Source organism: Lactuca serriola, chromosome 1 (assembly GCF_051521515.1).
Source record: "Lactuca serriola cultivar US96UC23 chromosome 1, Lser_US96UC23_V15, whole genome shotgun sequence".
Classification (NCBI taxonomy): domain Eukaryota; kingdom Viridiplantae; phylum Streptophyta; class Magnoliopsida; order Asterales; family Asteraceae; genus Lactuca; species Lactuca serriola.
Window position 1 is genome coordinate 42,459,826 of NC_136408.1, and position 22,076 is coordinate 42,481,901.

General features: G+C 39.2%; 1 protein-coding gene across 1 annotated transcript; it reads right to left on the minus strand.

The window, feature by feature from the left end:
- Window positions 1–654: 654 nt before the first annotated feature.
- On the minus strand, window positions 655–21,293 carry LOC145054164 (Putative methyltransferase family protein). The gene is made up of 10 exons (XM_079002313.1): window positions 21,125–21,293; window positions 20,734–20,844; window positions 20,184–20,257; window positions 2,213–2,315; window positions 1,810–1,860; window positions 1,539–1,686; window positions 1,309–1,447; window positions 1,120–1,220; window positions 805–958; window positions 655–726 (listed from the first exon to the last, which is right to left on the minus strand). The coding sequence occupies exons 1-10, from the start codon at window positions 21,291–21,293 to the stop codon at window positions 655–657; spliced, it is 1,122 nt and encodes a 373-aa protein (XP_078858439.1).
- Window positions 21,294–22,076: the final 783 nt, after the last annotated feature.

Genomic DNA, 22,076 nt, shown 5'->3' on the forward strand with positions numbered 1-22,076 from the left:
CGACGTGATGAAGAATGTTGTATTGGCCAAAGAAGAAGATGTTGAAAAGATGAGTGAGGTTACTTTTGGATTCAACACCGATGAAACATATTCTAGAACAAATCGAAGAGAAGAAATGGACAACCAAAAAAATCCATGAGGATGATTGATGGATAAGAAATGTCAAATATAACACTAATAGTAAACAGTCAACTTCCATGAGTGTATGAAAAACATGTATAAATCATGAGGTAGTTCAAAAGCTAGCTTATAAGCTAGTTCATAAACTAAAATAAGCTACTTTTGTGGTTTTACTAAATAGTAGATTACAACAAGCTAACTTATAAGCTAGTTTATTTTTGCCAAACAAGTCTAACTAATAGAATGATCCGCCTAGTTATTGCACAACCCAGGCCAGGGTCTGCTTGAAAGCCTGGGATAAATGTGCACCTCTAGCGTAACTAGTTAGAAGATTAATTGCAACTAAATTTGTGGTCAATGGGTTGAAATGGTTGCAAACATAATCCTATTCCTATTTAGTATTAAATCCAAAGTTTGTGAGTATTTCAGCAAGATTTGAACTTTAAAGAGATGTGTTCTGTCTTCCAAATTCATAGTCACAACTACTGTTTTATCTGTTAAACTACTGTGAGTTATCATTTATTTATACATTCATCATGGCAAAAGTGAGAATTGTATTGAATACAGGTGTAAATTGTAATATGTGTCCTCAACCTTTAATTTTGTCTTAAAGAAAACAACCAAAATGCAAACTTAAAGAAAGTGCTCTTTTACAAAGCGCTTCAAATTTTTGGTTTTTTTTACCTTTCTTGCATACCTGATTTCCCAGAGTTCTAGATCCTGTCCTCGATCGTAATTATTCGCATACTGAGGGATCTCTGTAAGATCAATTCGTGAGCCAACAAACGCACATTCCATTCCATTTTGAAGAAGCTCGTGGTGTTCTGCATCATTTATTGTTGCCAAACCACCATTAGAAACCAAAAGTGGTAAACGACTAGACAAGACAAAACAAGCTTTCTAGTGCTATTTTTCATACGGATGATGAGGGCATTTAGGTCTTTTGCACTGACAAGAGATAAGAGTATCACTCTAAAAAAGAAGGGATCTCTACCTGTTTCATCCCTTACATAACTTCGAAAACATGAATACCTGTTTGCAACGACGTCAAGATCATCAAGACTGAAATTGAAACGTTTTTCAATTGCCAGATATAACACCTGAAATAAGAGAATTACATTATCAACTACACAAAAGTAACAGTGAAAGTGCAACCTCTTTATGCAAGTATGTGTTTTTAAATGGTACCTTGTTCAAACCGTGTGACATCAACCTCTCTAAAGTAGTAAATAATGCATCGATGAGGTCATCGCTATAAATTACATCAGCAGCTACCAGCAAAGATGCCCTCTCAAGTTCTTCAATTTCCGATAAATTCCAACCATAACTAGATTACAAACAAACAGTCGAGTTCTAGTCAACTAAGAAATAATAATACAAAAATGTTTTTAGTTAGACTGACACATGCTCATCCTCACCTATGAGAAGATGTTGAATTGCTTTGGTTAGGGGGCCATGAAGCCTTCCAATCAAGTTCACGTACATAAACCCAAGTTTTAGAAGGTAGCATCACAGGATTAAGATGCACATTCCTTGCACAATTTTCAAGTATTTCCACCCCATGATCTATAATATAAAGGTATCAGTTAATTTGCAATGCATCCTATTTGTTTAGGAGCTTAAACAAGAGGGAGGGACATAACATGGGTATAGCCATAGGTGTATATATGCATGAATGAATACCAATACCTGTCAGAAAGACTGTTTTTGCAACCCTTGCAAGTAGCATACCAACCAAGCCTTTACAAAGATAAAATGAAAATTTTGTCATACAAGCACTTATGTTTTACCATTTTTATGTCTAGAGTTTCAACAAAGATGGGAACTGAAATGGAAGGTGTACAGTTAAAGCTAATTAGTAGCATTTAATCAATTGATTTGGAATGCAATATTGGGGCTTTAATTACAAGGTTGGAAGATTGAGGGGCTGTTTTTTTTTCATTCAGTACCGTATGGATAAAATGATATTTGTATGGAAAAAGTGTCGTATGTATAAAGCTGTTTCATTTCTAGTGAAATTTTAATGAGGTACATTCCAAGTGAAATTTTAATGAGACAGTAAATTCTTTTATGAGATGCACTTCAAGTTTACCTGTACCAGCACCAAGTTCTATTGCCACAATCCCATCAAATTCAGATGTAGTGAACATCTTATGCAAAACAAAATCAGATAGGACCAATTCCGCTCTCCATACCTGATACAGAGCAAGCATAATAGCCTTGGAAAAGTAACACAAAAGAGACACAAATACCACAAAAAAATATTATGCTTATACTTAAGTATGGTAAAAGAGACTGTGACATCCCCAAAATCACGGCCAGAAAAGACCGGTTTGTTTATGCTTTGTTTAAAAATCAGAGTTACATTTTAAATGAAAGTGTTGCGGAATTTGTCCCAAAACAAAAATATGATAAAGATTTATCAAAAGCATTTCCATAGAAATGTATTTCATTAAAAGACTCGGGATGTCATGTTCGTACAGATCAAAAGCATAAACAGTACAATATAAGCCTTACTACATTATTTCATATCTACAGGACTATATCCGTAATCCCTCGTCCAAAACATCACACCTATGCTCATGCGCCACTACCTGTAATACATAAAACTTAGTGGGTCAGGCTTGGGAGCCTGGTGAGCACATAGGGTTTTCAACCCACAATAAATAAGTTTATTAATTTCATCGATCAACAATAACCCGATTACCTGTTCCCGTTATCCTCACTTTACGTCCCTAAACACCTATCATAAGGGACCTATGTTGGGTTGAAGATTTGTTCAAGGGTTGCGTCTTTGGGCTCGGCTATTTGTTTATTTAATTTGTATTCCGGTTTGGGCCTGTCCAACCGAGAGCCCATTATGTTTAATATATAAGTATATGCTTGCATGCATATTAGGTTAAGGATTGAACGATTGATCTAGAGTATAACGATAGTATTTACAGATTTCTTTATCGTTCTTGTAACCTACCAATCCTCTATAGTTAATGTTCTTAATCGAGCTCTTCTGAGGATTTTGTTTTAATCATTCGACACGTTTGATTCACTCTTGCCTTGTTCTTATTTTCGTGTTCTTGCTGTTTTATATTTACTTACCTGTTTAAGATCTAATCGATCTTCAAAGATTAAAGTTTTAATCTCATCAATTGGTATCAGAGCGGGAGGCTGTGTAATCGATACACATCTTTTCTGTGAAAAGGTTTCAATTAGGGTTTTTCCGCAATCATTGATATTTATTGAGCCGTCATCTCATTATTGACGTATCTTGATATTTATTGTTTTTCCCTAATCTGATTTATTACAAGTCTGATCTTTAAACAGGTTTTTCGATCATAATGGACGAGTCGCAATCAAACACCATCAATATTTCCAACAGCATCGGTTCAACCACGAAGATTCCAATCCTATATACCCATGATTATGAAGTCTGAGCGCATCACTTTGAAGACTACGTTATAGGATCTGAGGACAATGGATACCTCATATGGGAAGCAATCATTAATGGACCTTTTCTCACTCTGCAACGTCAAGGATTATCAAACCTCAAAAGGAGTACAATGACCTGTTGAAGGATGTTAAAGATATTGCGCAAGATGAAAAGGATAAATTCCAGTGCAATATTAAGGCATTAAGGTTGATCAGATTCGCCCTTCAGTCCGACACCTTCAGGTTGGTCAGCTCATGCACGACGGAAAAGGAAGTTTGGGATAGACTTCGCGAACTGTACTCTACAGACGAGGATCTTGAACATTCTATCCAAACCTTGCTCTTATCTGAGTTTGGAGAATTCAGGCAAGGAGCCGAAGAAACTGTGACCCAGACGTTTGATCGCTTCAATCATCTTCTCAGCAGGATGATCAAACATGACATCGAAAGGAAGCTTATCGAGCAGAAGGTTACGTTCTTAAATGGTCTAAGGTCAGAATGGAGAGCTGTGGTGTCAACAGTTAAAGCCCATGAGCAGTTTAAATCATACTCTTTGGCGAAACTGGTGGGTATTCTCAAGTCCCAGGAGAAGATTGTACTGCAGGAGAAGAACGTTGTTTCAAGCCTTGGTTCGCTGGCCCTCCTGTCAAAAAGTAAAGCTGTGATGGAGGATGAAGACCTTAACTTGGAGGAGTATGACCTCACGTCTGAGGATTATGCTATGATGGTGTCTAACCCCAAGAGGTTCATAAAGAAGAGATTCCCCAGCAATAAAAACCGAAACTGGCAGGGGAGTTATAGTTCAGAAAAGGTTAACAATGAACCGAAGGTTGAAGAGCCCAAGAAGGAACCGAAGGTGGATGGTGATTCTGGAGTAAGCTGTTACTACTGTGGTGGGAAAAACCACTATGCTAAAGATTGTGTCCTTAAGAAGATGGCTGAAAAGGATGATGAAAAGGATGAGGAAGCTGTGCTGCAGAAAAGGCTCAATGAGATGAGAAAGAAGAAGTCTACCGCTAACCCTTCTATGAATGCTCTTATTGTGCAGGGTTCGGTTGCTGATGACGAGTTCGGTAGCGTGGAAGTCTGGTCTACCGACTCAGAAGACGATGAAGTGAGGAAGCCTACTCATGGAAAGGCTTATGTGGCAAAGGAGGAGAGCAGTGGAGGAAGATGCTTCATGGTGTCTGATGTATCTCAGATGAGGGGATACAACACTGATGGTGGAAGCAATGAACCGAAGGGGCAGGAGGACATGTGCTTTACGGCCAAACCACTCAGCCAGCAGTTCAATGAGCTTGATGAACTGATAAAGAAGGTACAATCGATTTTCATTTCATTTAAAGTACCACAATCCTCATATGAGAAAGAACTAAAAAATGTTAATACAAGAATTTCTCATCTAGATAGTAGCTTAACTCAAACTCGAGTCACCAATTCTAACCTAACTGATCAATTAAGCAGGGTGTCTTCGAAGAGTGAGGAGCGTCGCATGTGGATCGAGTTGAAGGAGTCTGAATTAGTTAAAATTAAAGACGAAAACATTTATTTACAAAGAGACAATTTAAAGTTGTTAAAACAGCGGAATGTTTTTTGTTTAATTGCAAAACGTCTTTATTCTAATATTACTCAGCTTCACTTGGACTGTGAAATAGGACAAAAGATTCATCGCATGATTTTGCCCTTCCTTGAGTTTAATGAGGATGAAATTGATGCCGAAGCTTATAACTGTGAGAGTGTGATATCATCTGATGATGTCAATCCGACCTACATGTATGGACTGGACAAAATTGAGTCCTTCATTAAATCCAAGGACCACAAGGACATGCTTAAAAACCTTTTGGATGAAAATGATAGACTTAAACTGAGAACCGAAACCATACAAAAATTTGACTCGTTAAACGCCAACTTGAGCTCAGAAAACAAAATAGATGTTGAAAATGCATCTGAGCTTAATGAGGACGACAACATGAGTGAAATTTCTGTAGAGGACACGGTTGATTGCTCAGAATTTGTAAAAAGCGAACCTATAAACCACAAAAATCTAATTTCTGAAAATTCTGTGGAGTTCGCTCGATTGTCCCAGCAAAAGTCCCCGATCTTAGCAGAGAAAGCAGTTGTATATCAAAAGGTCAGGACCACTCCAAATCAAGTATACAAGGTCACTGGAGTAACCGAACATCAGACGGCTGAACTCACAGCTATTGTAAACGAAGACAATGTTGATGGCTGTGATGAGTACTTCTGGTCCGCTCCGATAGATAATGCAAACGAAACGGTAGGCTTATCAGAAAGAACCTCTTGGATGAGTAAAGGTAGATACATACCTGAACCCTTGAATAAGCCAGATAATTTCGATGAGCCAAGCACCAGTGGTACGAAAGACATTCCTCAAGAGAATGAAAGTTCGGCAAGAGAAGACGTTCCCTCTACTTCCTCGGTTCAAAGTGAAACTCCTACAGTTCAAAATGAACCAGCCAAGGAGAAACCAAAAATGAAAGCTAATGTTCATCATCAACCGGAGCAGATGAGAAATAAGAAACGTGAAAGGAACCAGAGATAGAGGAAGAATCTTTCTGAAAGGAAACAATTCTGGCAATCCCAGAATGCATACTTCTCCCATCAAGACAAGAATCTGAAGTTTGAGAACAATCCTGTCGAAAAGCCTGAGAGCCACAACAACCGAAAGCCAAGGTTCGGTTCGCAAGAGAATACCAACCGAAAGCAAAGGTTCGGTTCTGAGAATGACTTCAACCGAAAGCATAGGTTCGGTTCACAGAACGACTCCAACCGAAAGCAAAGGTTCGGTTCTGAAGTCAAAAGAGATCAAAACTCTAAGGTCAGTCCCTCCAATGATCAAAAGCAAAAGGGTCACCTAGAGTCTCCAGCCAAGAAGTCCTCTCAATCTAAACCCACTCCTTCTAGTTCATCTAATTCTTCTACTTCTACCAATTCCTCTCCATCTTGCTCTAAAGCTCATTCTGTTCATTCTCAAAAATCTCATTCATCGGCTGAACAAAAGGGCAAACAGAAGGTTTCTTCATCCACACCAGAGTCTAAACCAAACGCACCCAATCCTAATAAAATAAAAGTTTTTACCATTAAAAAGAAAGATGAAACAACACTTATAAAACGAACATATCTTGTTGACATCTCTCTTACTGTTCCTGTTCCCATGAAAAGCTCACGTGGACCCAAGAAACTTTGGGTTCCTAAATCTGCTTAATTTTTGCAGGTTATAAGTGACGAGCAGTTCGACGAAGAATGGTACATCGATAGTGGCTGCTCACGTCACATGACAGGGAGGAAAGAGGAGCTCAGAGAATACAGATCTCTTGCAAATGGTGGCAATGTCAAGTTTGGAAATAATTCTTTCGGCACCATAAAGGGATACGGGATGATAACAAATGGTGACTTTTCTATAAGGAAGGTGGCATATGTGGAAGGACTACAACACAACCTCATCAGTGTATCTCAGCTTGTTGGAGGTACAGGTCTCAAAGTCTCATTCGACGATGAAGGTTCTGAAATTATTGAGAAAAAGACAAAGAAAGTAATTCTCAAGTCGGAGCGAAAGGGTGAAATGTTTCCTTTAAACCTTAAACCCATCAAAGGAAACCCAGCTATATGCTTGCTATCAAAAGCTCAATCTGACGAAAGCTGGTTGTGGCACCGAAGACTCTCTCATCTCAACTTTAAAGATATCAACCGACTTGTCACTGGAGGTCATGTTAGGGGTCTTCCATTACTCAAGTTTGATAGAGATCATTTGTGTGCTACATGCGAAATGGGGAAGCAGAGTCGTCAAAGTCATCCATCTGTAATTAACACAAAAGTTGTTGAACCACTCGAACTACTTCATATCGATTTGTGTGGTCCATCATCTATCGAAAGCATCGGTGGTAGCAAGTATATTCTTGTTATTGTTGATGACTTTTCACGATTTACATGGGTGTTCTTTCTAAAGCTCAAATCTGAAGCGACTCATAAGCTGAAAATGTTTATCAAGCAGATTGAAGTACAGCTCAAAAAGGTCGTTCGCAACATCAGGAGCGACAATGGTCTGGAATTCAAGAACAGGGAGTTTGAAGAATTTCTAGCAGAAAAGGGAATAAGTCACAACTTCTCAGGTCCCTACACACCTCAACAGAACGGAATTGTCGAAAGACGAAACCGATCTTTGTGTGAAGCTGCCCGAACTATGCTAAGTTTCGCTTCCTTACCTCTTTATTTTTGGGCTGATGCTATTTCTGCTGCTTGTTTTACACAGAACAGGTCTTATCTCAACAAGCGATTCACGCTCACACCTTATGAGATACTAAACAACAGAAAGCCCAATGTGAAATTTTTCCATGTGTTCGGCTCACGGTGTTTCATCTTTAACTCTAAAGAACACCGCAACAAGTTCGATGTCAAAGCCGATGAGGGAATCTTTTTGGGCTACTCTCTCACTTCCAAAGCATACAGAGTCCTAAACAAGCGTTCGAGAAAAATTGAAGAGACATATTACGTGACCTTTGACGATAGCTATGTCAAAAAGCTACAAGCCAAAGAAGACACCGCTGGGGAAATCTTTCCTCAATCTGGCCAAGTCACAGTCTCGATCGCTAATCTATACGAGAAATTTCTGGAGCTCTTTGACGAACCAGAGAAAGCTTCTCTCTCAGAAGCAGGTGCAGCAGACAACAAGGTAGACCACATGAAGCAAATTGTCGAATAAGCTGCCAGGAGAATGAATGAAGGAGGATCGACTTCTGATGAACCTCCATCCAACAATGCTTCAGTAGAGGGGGAGCCAAGCTCACATGTCGAGGGGGAGTCAAGCTCTACAACTGCAACCGAAAGTGCTTCTCCAACCGAAAGTGCTTCTCCAACTGAAAGTGCTTCTCCAACCGAAGGTGCATCAACGCCTACAAGTCCAGCATCACAAGAAACCCCTGAACCTCAAGTTTCTCAAAGCTCATCAATCGAGGGGGAGCATGATGATATGACGCTTGACTACGATAGCCAATCCGAGCCAGAAGAAATGATCAATGTTGAACTAGACCCAACCTTTGATCTGAATTATCCTCCTCTTACCAAATGGACCAGAGATCATCCTATCTCTCAAGTGGTTGGTGATGTCTCTGAAAAGGTTCTGACCCGATCACAACTGAAGGCAAAGCAGACATCCTTATTTTCAAAGGTTGAGTTTTGTATGTTTAACTCGTTCGTATCAAAAGTTGAACCGAAGATAGTTAACACTGCCCTCGATCACTCTGATTGGGTTCAAGCAATGCAAGACGAACTGAATGAATTTGAAAGGAACAAAGTCTGGCGCCTGATTCCAACTCCACCAGATGCCTCAGTTGTTGGTCTCAAATGGGTCTTTAGGAACAAAATGGACAAGGAAGGGAATGTTATAAGGAACAAAGCTCGTCTGGTAGTAAAGGGATACTGTCAGGAGGAAGGGATTGATTATGAAGAGACTTTCGCTCCCGTAGCTAGGTTGGAATCTGTAAGAATATTTCTTGCTTATGCTGCCCACAAAAACTTTGAAGTTTTCCAAATGGACGTCAAGTGTGCGTTTCTTAATGGAGAACTCGAAGAAACGGTGTATGTGGAGCAACCTCCTGGGTTCGTGAACAAAAAATATCCAAATCATTGCTATATTCTGGATAAAGTTGTGTATGGACTTAAACAAGCTCCGAGAGCCTGGTATGAAACGCTAACTAAATTCTTAAAGATGTCTAAATTCAAACAAGGTTCGGTTGACCCAACCTTCTTTCGCAAAAAGGAAGGTAACCACCTTATGATAGTTCAAATTTATGTCGATGACATTATCTTTGGCTCTACGAATCCCAACTTAATAGCTGAATTCAGAAAGTTGATGGAGACTAAATTTGAAATGAGCTCAATGGGTCCTATTAACTTTTTCCTTGGTTTAAATATTAGACAGGGACCCGAAGGCATTTTTATCAATCAGGAAGCTTACACGAAGACTCTCCTAGCAAAGTTTGGTATGATGGGAGACTCCAAAGTCAAAGTCCCAATGGCATTCGGCACCAAGCTAACTCCATCCCTAGACAAACCGGCTGTCGATATCACGTTCTATCGTCAAATGATAGGCTCACTAATGTATCTTACTGCTAGCAGGCCTGACATCATGTTTTCTGTGTGTTATTGTGCTCGATTTCAGGCAAACCCACGCAAACCTCACTTGCTTGCAGTGAAGAACATTTTACGCTATCTCAAGCGAACCACCTCCTTAGGTCTATGGTATCCTTCCAACTCAGGCTTTTTCGTTCAAGCCTATTCAGATGCTGACCTTGGAGGATGTGGACTCGACAGAAAAAGCACCACTGGTGGCTGTCAATTCCTTGACGGGAAGTTGGTAAGCTGGCAATCCAAGAAACAAACGTGCGTGTCGTTGTCTACTGCCGAAGCAGAATACATAGCCGCTGCATCCTGCACCTCACAAGTGATTTGGATCCAGAGTCAACTTCGAGACTATGGACTCAATATGAAGAAGATCCCACTATATTGTGACTCTGAAAGTGCAATTAGGATCTGTCATAACCCAGTGCAACACTCTAAAACCAAACACATAGCACTGAGGTATCACTTCATCAAAGATCACGTGGAAGATGGAAACGTCGGAGTTCACTTCGTAAGAACCACTGATCAACTGGCCGACGTCTTTACCAAAGCTCTTCCTGAAGCATCATTCAACAGAATACTGCAAGGGCTAGGTATGATGGAATCAGAGTCAGTACCTCACACTACCTCTCAACCTCAAACGTAAGAAGCGAACCCAACCGAACGTTCGGGTTCGGTTAAACCATCTGACTCGCTCATCACTTCAAAGGTAGTTTTTCTTTGTTGTATATTTCTTGTACAAATTTTTTTTGTTGAAAGCATTTTCCAATTGCATATCTAAATTCCTTGGTTTCTTAAAATTTTCCAAAACCGAAACCAACCGAAGGTTCGGGTTCGGTTTTTCAAAATTTTGTTGAACCGAAACCAACCGAACGCTCGGGTTCGGTTTTTCAAAATTTTGTTGAACCGAAACCAACCGAACGCTCGGGTTCGGTTTTTCAAAATTTTCTGGAATCGAAACCAACCGAACGCTCGGGTTCGGTTTTTCAAAATTTTCTGGAACCAAAACCAACCGAACGCTCGGGTTCGGTTTTTCAATTTTTTCCAAAGTTTTTTTTTTCTAAATCTTATTTTTTATTACTTATTTTTTTATTTTTTTTCTTTTATTTTTTTTAATATATCTCAAAAACTTCAAAAATATCTTTCTCTTTTAATTTTGTTTGTGTGTTCATTCGTTTATGGGGGTATATTTGTTGGATTACTTAAGTGTCCCTAGAAGCATGTTGCTGTATGTGTCCCAAGCCTCATAAGATTTTGAATAATAGCCTTCATGACCTGGTATAAACAAACCTTGTCTTCCCAATAAGGCTACCACATTTATTCTAATTGTGAGCTACCTCACTCTCTTCTCACATGAGTTAAGAGTTTCCTGCTTGGTCCTTCTTTTCGCAGCAGAGGTACTTTATCTTCTTACACCATCTCCATTACATTTCTCCATTACATTCGTTTCATCAACGTAACCCTTGAGACTCTCAGAAATTACCACTGAGGTTTATGGTTACACAACATCTGTGTTTATGATCTTAGTTTCGTGCCACTACGAGCTGAGTGAAACCCAAAATTCAACACCTAACGAATTGACGGTGAACAATTAATTTGCTCAAGTTTTCACCAACGAATTGACGGATGTATCCTACTAAAATCTCAAAAATTTTTTGTGTGATTCCTATGAAATTGTTAAAAACCATAACATTTCTTCCCTTGGGATCCAGTTTTTATTTTTCTGAGATTTTATATTTTCCCAGCCAACTTAAACTTAACTCCTACCTACTTGTTCAACAGACTACACCGGTCTCACAAGTACTTTGATCACTTTCTTTCTTATTTCAAGATTAGAACTGTTGCATCAAAGCGAAAGCCACCCTAAAGTAGCCTAACTAAAAGAAGCCTTTCAACACTTCTTAAAAAGTGTTTGATCGTAATTCAACGGGAATCCACATTAACACTTTAAGGTCTCTCTTGACCTTGAAGGAAGAGATTCGTGCCCGGGATCATCAGTTTCGTGTCATTATTGACATCACAGTAAATCCTAAAAAGAGTTGCTTTATTTCTTTTCTTTTTACACTCTTTGCACGAAAATCTTTGATTTTCCAAAATTTCGTTACTAATTAATTTCAGGATGATTTATTGCATTGGTGGTTAATAATTAAGACGTGGTCAAAAATCATCCACGTGGGCAGTTTTTCAAAAGATGCCGTTTAAAACGATAAGACGAAAGGTTGCTGACTCGGCGGGAGTTAAAAGGATTGAATTTCAAACGACGGTAAAAATGGGGCCCGTGTGGATTTGAAACGCCCATACTTTTACTGACATCATGGACGCGTGTGCGGCATCCAAGCGACATCCCTCTGGCACTTAAAGGCGCGTGAGGATTTGAAGGCGAGAGTTCAGGTTCGGACGGCTCTCAAGGAGGTGAAACCCCTCAAAGAGGCAACACCCCACCCCGATCTCCTACACCAGATATGGAAATCCACAACTCACCCATCCCTTCACCCACTCAAACCATCCCTACTTCCATTCCGACCATAATCCCCACTACCACTATTCCTCCAACCTCTTTCCCTATACCACCACCCATTTTCACAGATACCACCACAACCACTACAAAGGTTACAACCAACGTATCTGATACGGGGGTTCATACCACTACAACCGAAACACCACCTGTAACCGAAACACCACCCGTAACCGAACCACCTCAAACCGAAACCCAGCATACAACCGAACCTACCCATACTCTACCACCACCCGAAACTACCCCACCCCACACTCCACCTGCACCTACCCATACAAACACACCCCCAGCTTCACCACCCCCATCATCTCCAGATAATGCCTCTGATGGAGATAGCCCGTTTCTTGGCGGCGACAACATGACCTTCGATTCGGTCTACTATAGTCCGTTTCAGGTTCAAAGTGATGAAGAGGATGATGCTCCAGTGACAAAGAAACATCTGAAGGAGCTCAACGAGAAGGTTGATTTACTTCTCGCCTCATCTTCCAACCAACAGTCCTCTCTATCTGAAGCTGCACTTCAAAAGATTGTTGATGCCTTCTCCAGGGCTCAGCATGATTCGGTAGCCTCAGCCACTGCCGCCATAGACGCCTTTACCAAAGCGTGTGAGGCTGCGACCGCAAAAGTCGATAAACTATTCTTAGACGCCTCTTCTCTGTTGACGTCATTACAGGAGAGTGCGGATTCTACAAAGACAACTTTGGAACCGATTGTTCAGCAATTGGCAAAGTTCGTCTCAACGGAGTTGACCTCGTTTGCCAACCTTCGCCAATCAATAAGTGACGACAACTCGGCCCTTCGTGCCTCCATTGATGAGCGCCTTGCTAAGCTACAAGAGGATCTTGCAGCTGAAAACTCTTTAATGGACGTTCTGGCAAGCAAAACCACCGCCCTAAAGGTCAAGAGCACACAACTTTCAAACTCACAACAACAGCTTGAAGCTCTTCGATCCGAAAGGGAGGTCATCAAGACATGTGTTTCGGATGCCCACGTTGCCTTATCAAACATCCTAGAAGAACACGATCCAATTCTCAACCATTCGGTGACGCGAACCCTTGCTGAAAAACTTTCTCCTGCCATGGACCTTCTCAGCAAAATAGAAGGCTTACCCAGTTTCGTGTCCACTCCGAAACAAGGGGGAGAAGAGTTGAAGTCCGGATCGAAACCACCTCCTTCCTCCAAAGCTACTCACACAACCGAACCACCTCCGACTGGTCAAGCTTCGGGTTCGGGTGTGAAGGATAAAGGGAAAAACATAGCTGAAGATGAAGATGAAGATGATGAAACCATTGCTGATCTGTTAAAACGCAAAAACAGTCGCAATGTGGATGATGATGTCAATCGTGTGGCGCGAGAGGCTGAAGAAGCCGAACGCATGCAAAAGGAAGCCCACGATCTCCTCGAGAGCAGGAAGACTCTCTTCCCTGCCTGGACTCGGGAGCGCATGATTAAAGAGGCCATAGACACTCCCAGCATCTTATGGCTCGAGCCGGTGATTTCGTTCGACTGCAATAATTCTGTCGATTCGCAGTTCGACATGCCGCTGACTCGAAAGGCGTTATCTTCCACGCCTTCTCAAATATCTTTGAAGTCCCTCATCCGAACGCTGATCTTGATAGGGAGCTCATCGACTTCTATCTGAAGGCTGCTCGTCCTCAGTATCTAACATGGAGCGCCCAGAAGATAGTGAACGTTCGGGTACTGAAGCCTTACACCGAAGGAAGGTTCATAAACGTTCGGTTCAAGGTGATTCGAGGATCTGCAAGAACTGCACATCATATTTCCCTGGCAGATCTACCGAACTTAAATCCTCATGATTGGATCGTTCTGCATAACATCCTCTTGACAAACGAAGCTGAATATGGTCCGATCATAGACCATCTCAAGAGGATGATTGTTTGTTATATCATGGAGGTAGCCCTAATGGATCAGGAGGTTGCCACTGTCTTCAAGAAGAAACCGAAGATAGCTCCTGTGGGATCGGCCAGTGATCTCAATCAGATGAAGATGGGCAAGATCGACCCGAGACGCAATTCGGTTATGTTCACTAGAGCAGAAGGACAGAAATGTCTCTTTGCTTTAGCTGACAAACATCTTTACACCACTGCTTGTCTAGAGCATGTGTTATCGATCATTCGAAGGTGTAAAGAGAATTCAGCGGATGATGTTAAGTACTTCAATGACATGATCCAGTGGTACATCAGGTTTAGGCAAACGATTCTGGCTCTTATCTCTCGTCTGTTTAACACTGTGAAGAAGAAGGTACCTACCTCCGCTGTTGGCCCAAGTAACAAGTGAAGATCTCGCTCCAATTGACGCAAAGGGGGAGATTGTTGGGTTGAAGATTTGTTCAAGGGTTGCGTCTTTGGGCTCGGCTATTTGTTTATTTAATTTGTATTCCGGTTTGGGCCTGTCCAACCGAGAGCCCATTATGTTTAATATATAAGTATATGCTTGCATGCATATTAGGTTAAGGATTGAACGATTGATCTAGAGTATAACGATAGTATTTACAGATTTCTTTATCGTTCTTGTAACCTACCAATCCTCTATAGTTGATGTTCTTAATCGAGCTCTTCTGAGGATTTTGTTTTAATCATTCGACACGTTTGATTCACTCTTGCCTTGTTCTTATTTTCGTGTTCTTGTTGTTTTATATTTACTTACCTGTTTAAGATCTAATCGATCTTCAAAGATTAAAGTTTCAATCTCATCAACCTAGCCTAAGGATCATCATCGGGACGGACACTACTGCTAAGGGGATTCCTCAGCAATAAATGTCCTAAAGGCAACCATGTGGGGGATGGAGTACACCAGTGAACATATCATTCACAAACACCTACAAGTTGCGAGCCTGCTAGTGTTCCACTGGACTGTCTAGAAGAGTCTGTGGTCGTCATCCATACTCCGCTAGATGACAGAATCAACAACATCAACATCGAGGCCTCTCATCATTTTATCACACATCACCTATTGCATCTACCCATGTTTTACCCCAACATTTTCGTAGATATAAAATACATATACAGTTTAAATCATTGAAAACATGTATAACAACGTTCATCTAGCATAGATAGCAAATATTCAGATAATATGCACACATAGCACGTAATTTATATAAAATACTTCATATCTATGTGTAAGTTGAAAGTAACTATGCACTCACTTGTTAAGGTGATGATTCCAAAATCGGGCAGCGCTTGCTTCTAACGATTCTATTTTCCTTCGACGAAACCTAGCATTATTATCGCTAAATTTTAGTCTAATATTTACCGTGACCAACTATTAGTCTTAGTATTATTATTATTATATAAGCGTTAAACAATATTTTCCAACCACTATGTACAGACAGGGGCCAGACATAAAACACCGGAGGGCAGGACCATTTTGGCATATAGCACTTCTGAAATCCAACAACCCTATGCGGCCCTTTAAACCAGATTCCCCGTACCGCGAGTAGTTAAAAAAAAATATATTATAACGACACTTATATAAGTTATAATAATAGCTCAAATATTTATTATAAGTTCATAATAACAATACTAATTTTAAATATAAGCTATATTAAAATAAGGTAAGCATAACTTACTTACAATGGGGTTTTAGCTAGGAGTCGGGCTCTGCAGGGGCAAAACTTCGTCGCTGAATCTTTCTAAGAAAGATTCGTGCAGCGCTTCAGCGCTCACCTTACTATACTAAGCTACAGAAAGAGAAGTCGAATCACGAGGGACCGAAATGCTCGGGGGATAAGGAGAGAAAGACTCTTGAATCAAGAGAATGGTGCAAGAAATAGGAGAGCCCAAGGCTCTTATTTATACTTATTGAATTTTCAAAAACTACCCTCCATAATTACTTAATGACCTTTTAGTTATATAAACAACTAAACACCCCTCTATAATACTATTATAAATGGATTTAATGATATTTGTACTAAACTAATGTCGAAAGAACTCAACATTAGTCTTATAATAACCGCATCGTCGATACCTTTCTAATGATATATACATATGTATATATATATATATATATATATATATATATATATATATATCTGTGTGTGTGTACGTATACATGATTTATACTTTATTTTAATACGTAAATATGCTATTATAATTTGTAACTCGTTCATACGAACTCCGTTTTTGACGTTCTTTATATCCACACGTAGGTGAAGACGTACTCTACAACTTTCGTTTAGACTCCGTCGGCTAATTTTGACTTTATTTTTAAAGTTATATTTTTAACAAGCCGGGACAGGATTGGTCTGTTTAAAATCTCATAACTTCTTCATACGAAGTCAGATTTGGACGTTCTTTTTATCGATGTTCTTAGTTTAACATATTCTACGACTTTCGTTTAGATCACTAAGGCTAAATCTCGCTCTATCGTAAATTCACTATTCACGCTTCCCGGTATCGTGCCGGTTCTGTCGTGAAACTTCGACGGGTCATAACTTCTTCGTTATAACTCGGATTTCGGCGTTCCTTATATGCACGGAAACCTTGAGACATATTCTACAACTTTATGTAAAGATATCGGGATTATCTCACACTTTAATTTTGACGCTCATTTTTATTCTTTATTAATTATACATTTATAATTAAATAATAAACACATATAATTCACATAATACTCAAATATTTCATCTTTATTACTTCAAAAAGAGTTACAAAAGTTGACCTAGACTATTACATTGACAAAAATGCTTAGCCCTGAAACCCGGGCGTTACAATTCTCTCCCCCTTAGGATGATTCCGTCCCGGAATCATGCATTAGCAAACAGATGTGGATAGCGAGTCATCATGTCATCCTCTGTTTCCCAAGTGAGATTCGGCCCATTCGAATGTTTCCATCGGACTAACACCAAGTCGACCATCTTGCGTCGTAACTTCTTAGTCTTACGGTCAATAATTGCCTCAGGCTCTTCGATCAACCTTTTATTTTCATCCATTCTTAACTCTGAGATTGGAATTATGTCGGGAACATCTCCCGTGAATTTCCTCAAATAACACACATGGAAGGTGTTATGAATACCATTGAGTTCTTCGGGCAATTCCAGCTTGTAAGCTTGGTTCCCTATCTTCTGAAGAACTTTGAACGGTCCCAGTACTGTCACAGCCGGCGCCGAAGCGGCCTAAGACTTTCGATGCTAGGACTGCTGGTCAACAGGGCCGCACTTGTGGGAAGTGTGGCAAGGGTCATTCTGGGGTATGTCGGGCTAGTAGTGGGTGCCACAAATGTGGCAAGGAGGGGCATTACGTGAAGGATTGTGACATCCCCAAAATCACGTCCAGAAAAGACTGGTTTGTTTATGCTTTGTTTAAAAATCAGAGTTACATTTTAAATGAAAGTGTTGCGGAATTTGTCCCAAAACAAAAATATGATAAAGATTTATCAAAAGCATTTCCATAGAAATGTATTTCATTAAAAGACTCGGGATGTCATGTTCGTACAGATCAAAAGCATAAACAGTACAATATAAGCCTTACTACATTATTTCATATCTACAGGCCTATATCCGTAATCCCTCGTCCAAAACATCACACCTATGCTCATGCGCCACTACCTGTAATACATAAAACTGAGTGGGTCAGGCTTGGGAGCCTGGTGAGCACATAGGGTTTTCAACCCACAATAAATAAGTTTATTAATTTCATCGATCAACAATAACCCGATTACCCATTCCCGTTATCCTCACTTTACGTCCCTAAACACCTATCATAAAGGACCTAGCCTAAGGATCATCATCGGGACGGACACTACTGCTAAGGGGATTCCTCAGCAATAAATGTCCTAAAGGCAACCATGTGGGGGATGGAGTACACCGGTGAACATATCGATCACAAACACCTACAGGTTGCGAGCCTGCTAGTGTTCCACTGGACTGTCTAGAAGAGTCTGTGGTCGTCATCCATACTCCGCTAGATGACAGAATCAACAACATCAACATCGATGCCTCTCATCATTTTATCACACATCACCTATTGCATCTACCCATGTTTTACCTCAACATTTTCGTAGATATAAAATACATATACAGTTTAAATCATTGAAAACATGTATAACAACGTTCATCTAGCATAGATAGCAAGTATTTAGATAATATGCACACATAGCACGTAATTTATATAAAATACTTCATATCTATGTGTAAGTTGAAAGTAACTATGCACTCACTTGTTAAGGTGATGATTCCAAAATCGGGCAGCGCTTGCTTCTAACGATTCTATTTTCCTTCGACGAAACCTAGCATTATTAACGCTAAATTTTAGTCTAATATTTACCGTGACCAACTATTAGTCTTAGTATTATTATTATTATATAAGCGTTAAACAATATTTTCCAACCACTATGTACAGACAGTGGCCAGACATAAAACACCGGAGGGCAGGACCATTTTGGCATATAGCACTTCTGAAATCCAACAACCCTATGCGGCCCTTTAAACCAGATTCCCCGTACCGCGAGTAGTTAAAAAAATATATTATAACGACACTTATATAAGTTATAATAATAGCTCAAATATTTATTATAAGTTCATAATAACAATACTAATTTTAAATATAAGCTATATTAAAATAAGGTAAGCATAACTTACTTACAAGGGGGTTTTAGCTAGGAGTCGGGCTCTGCAGGGGCAGAACTTCGTCGCTGAATCTTTCTAAGAAAGATTCGTGCAGCGCTTCAGCGCTCACCTTACTATACTAAGCTACAGAAAGAGAAGTCGAATCACGAGGGACCGAAATGCTCGGGGGATAAGGAGAGAAAGACTCTTGAATCAAGAGAATGGTGCAAGAAATAGGAGAGCCCAAGGCTCTTATTTATACTTATTGAATTTTCAAAAACTACCCTCCATAATTACTTAATGACCTTTTAGTTATATAAACAACTAAACACCCCTCTATAATACTATTATAAATGGATTTAATGATATTTGTACTAAACTAATGTCGAAAGAACTCAACATTAGTCTTATAATGACCGCATCGTCGATACCTTTCTAATGATATATACATATGTATATACATATGTATATATACATATGTATACATATGTATATATATATATATATATATATATATATATATATATATATATATATATATATATATATGTACGTATACATGATTTTATACTTTATTTTAATACGTAAATATGCTATTATAATTTGTAACTCGTTCATACGAACTCCGTTTTTGACGTTCTTTATATCCACGCGTAGGTGAAGACGTACTCTACAACTTTCGTTTAGACTCCGTCGGTTAATTTTGACTTTATTTTTAAAGTTATATTTTTAACAAGCCGGGACAGGATTGGTCTGTTTAAAATCTCATAACTTCTTCATACGAAGTCAGATTTGGGCGTTCTTTTTATCGATGTTCTTAGTTTAACATATTCTACGACTTTCGTTTAGATCACTAAGGCTAAATCTCGCTCTATCGTAAATTCACTATTCACGCTTCCCGGTATCGTGTCGGTTCTGTCGTGAAACTTCGACGGGTCATAACTTCTTCGTTATAACTCGGATTTCGGCGTTCCTTATATGCACGGAAACCTTGAGACATATTCTACAACTTTATGTAGAGATATCGGGATTATCTCACACTTTAATTTTGACGCTCATTTTTATTCTTTATTAATTATACATTTATAATTAAATAATAAACACATATAATTCACATAATACTCAAATATTTCATCTTTATTACTTCAAAAAGAGTTACAAGAGTTGACCTAGACTATTACATTGACAAAGATGCTTAGCCCTGAAACCCGGGCGTTACAGAGACAATGCATACAAGCACACCCCCACACATAAGAAGCCCAAACCCTTTATAAACATTACGTGATAACATGCATTTTCCACAAACACACACTGACACACACACACACACAAAGAAGGCTCTATACAACCAAACTTCCATAATATGAAGTTCATTACTAGTTTTCAAAAAAGTGAAGGTTAAACAAAATCATTTATTACCTGCAAACCAACGTTTGAAATTGATGAGGTGATATTATGCTGGATAGCCAAAACAAGCTTGTCCTTGGAATATTCTGGAAACAAGACGATTTCTCTACAAATTATACTTATTTGCAAGTAAGAAAAATGCATACATGCATAAGAGGTACTCACTTCATGAACATCAATCAGAACATGTAGCAGGCCATGTAAGCGAGTGCATATTTAGCTATTTCCTCGATATTCAATTTTGTTAATTTATTGATACGTCTATTACATGCCACAAAATTCATAATAATGCACTTTCATGGACTAGCCGCAGTTTAATGGTAATATGTTTCCAGAGAGGTTAAAAACCTGGGATTAGGTTATGGAAGCCAGCTCGCATTGCTCAAGTGCATCTTAAAAACATATAGTAATTCTTTGAATACTTGGTTGTTCATTTTAGTCTAACAAGCATTTTCTGATTCCTTCAGTTCTACTATCCTAGTTTCAGTTTATTTGATCTAACACTAACAGTAAAGTTAACCAGAGCTAAACTATAAACGATAGTAAGGTAAGCATAACTCACTGTTGCGCCTAGGTAAAGCAAGATCGCCATCATCATCCAAGCTAACTTCCTGGTTCTGATTTGAATTATCGAAGGCTTGATGTTCATTTTTGCTTCCAATGTACTCAGCATCTACATTCCATCATCAACATAAAAAAATACCTAATCTCAAAATTAGGAACTAATGCGTGTTCTAGACACATGTTCATCACGTAGTTTAATCATAATCGGGACTTCAAATTCAGATTACGTTCTCAATCTGATCCACATTTTATCGCTTAATTTGTGGAGCTAGTCCGGTTAAAGAGTCCAAAACACGGATACATGCTAAATCATGTTCTAGAACTTCAATAGACGATTAATCATCGTAATCAAATAGAGAGGAATTATTAGAAGCAACTACTAAGTTCACCTCGTGGAAGTGAGAAGGCGAAATGAGAAATGAATGATCCTGAGAATTTTGGCGGACATCCTAGGTGGATCTTGTTCATTACATGATCCTTCGGAGTGCCTTTTGATGAATTTGCTATCTCTACTGCAGCTGGTACTTGAATTAGTTCTCGACCGTTATGGCCGTGCATTTGATGAAACCCTATTTCGAATTCTGAAAGTGTGTACAGAGTTTACTCTGTAGTTTGTACTCTGTACCCTCGAATTTGAAGAGAAGTTCCAAAAAATTGAGAGAAAGAAGTTTTAGGTGGTGATTGCTTTTCTGCAAAGGAAATAAATTGAAATTAACCCTAAAAAAATCATAAATGGTCCCTGTGGTTTCCCAAAATCTGAAGTTTGGTCCCTGTGGTTTAAAAACGTCATTAGATGGTACCTGTGCTTTCAAAACTTTTGACGATTGGTCTTTATTTCTAACTCCGTTAAGTTTTGTCCGTTAATTGAAGGGCGTTTTCGTCATTTCACTACTACGAGGACCATTTATGATGTTTTCTAGAAATCAGTTTTGAAGAAATATTTCAGTTTTGGGTAGGATCTGTCATTAAACAAACTGCAAGGACCGAATCTATTAAGATTGCAAACCCGACTGTCTTCTTCCTAATAGATCAATTTAATGACTGTATGCATTCTTCACTATTTTAGAATGCTACAATTAGATTCCTTTGAAATGTCAATTTATCCCTACCCTAAAGAAACTATTTTCTGCCCGTTACGAGTTGCTCCCCACCCCCTTTGAGCCTCAATACTGAGAGAATCGAAAAGAAGAAGTTACGATCCATAGGCTAAGGTGAGGTGTGTGTAGTTGTTTCAGCTCTTTTTCCAGTGGGATTACAGATCAAGCTCTTTTTCCAGTGGGATTACAGATCAAGCATCAGTTGAAACGTTCCAGTTCAACCCATACGGTTTACAGATGAGCA

Coding starts and splice junctions, on each gene's coding strand:
- LOC145054164 (XM_079002313.1), bottom strand. CDS start 21,293: ATGCACGGCCATAACGGTCGAGAACTAATTCAAGTACCAGCTGCAGTA. Junction 20,258..20,733: donor TGCTTTACCTAGGCGCAACA/GTGAGTTATGCT, acceptor TCTTGTTTCCAG/AATATTCCAAGGACAAGCTT. Junction 2,316..20,183: donor TTTCAAACGTTGGTTTGCAG/GTAATAAATGAT, acceptor GCTCTGTATCAG/GTATGGAGAGCGGAATTGGT.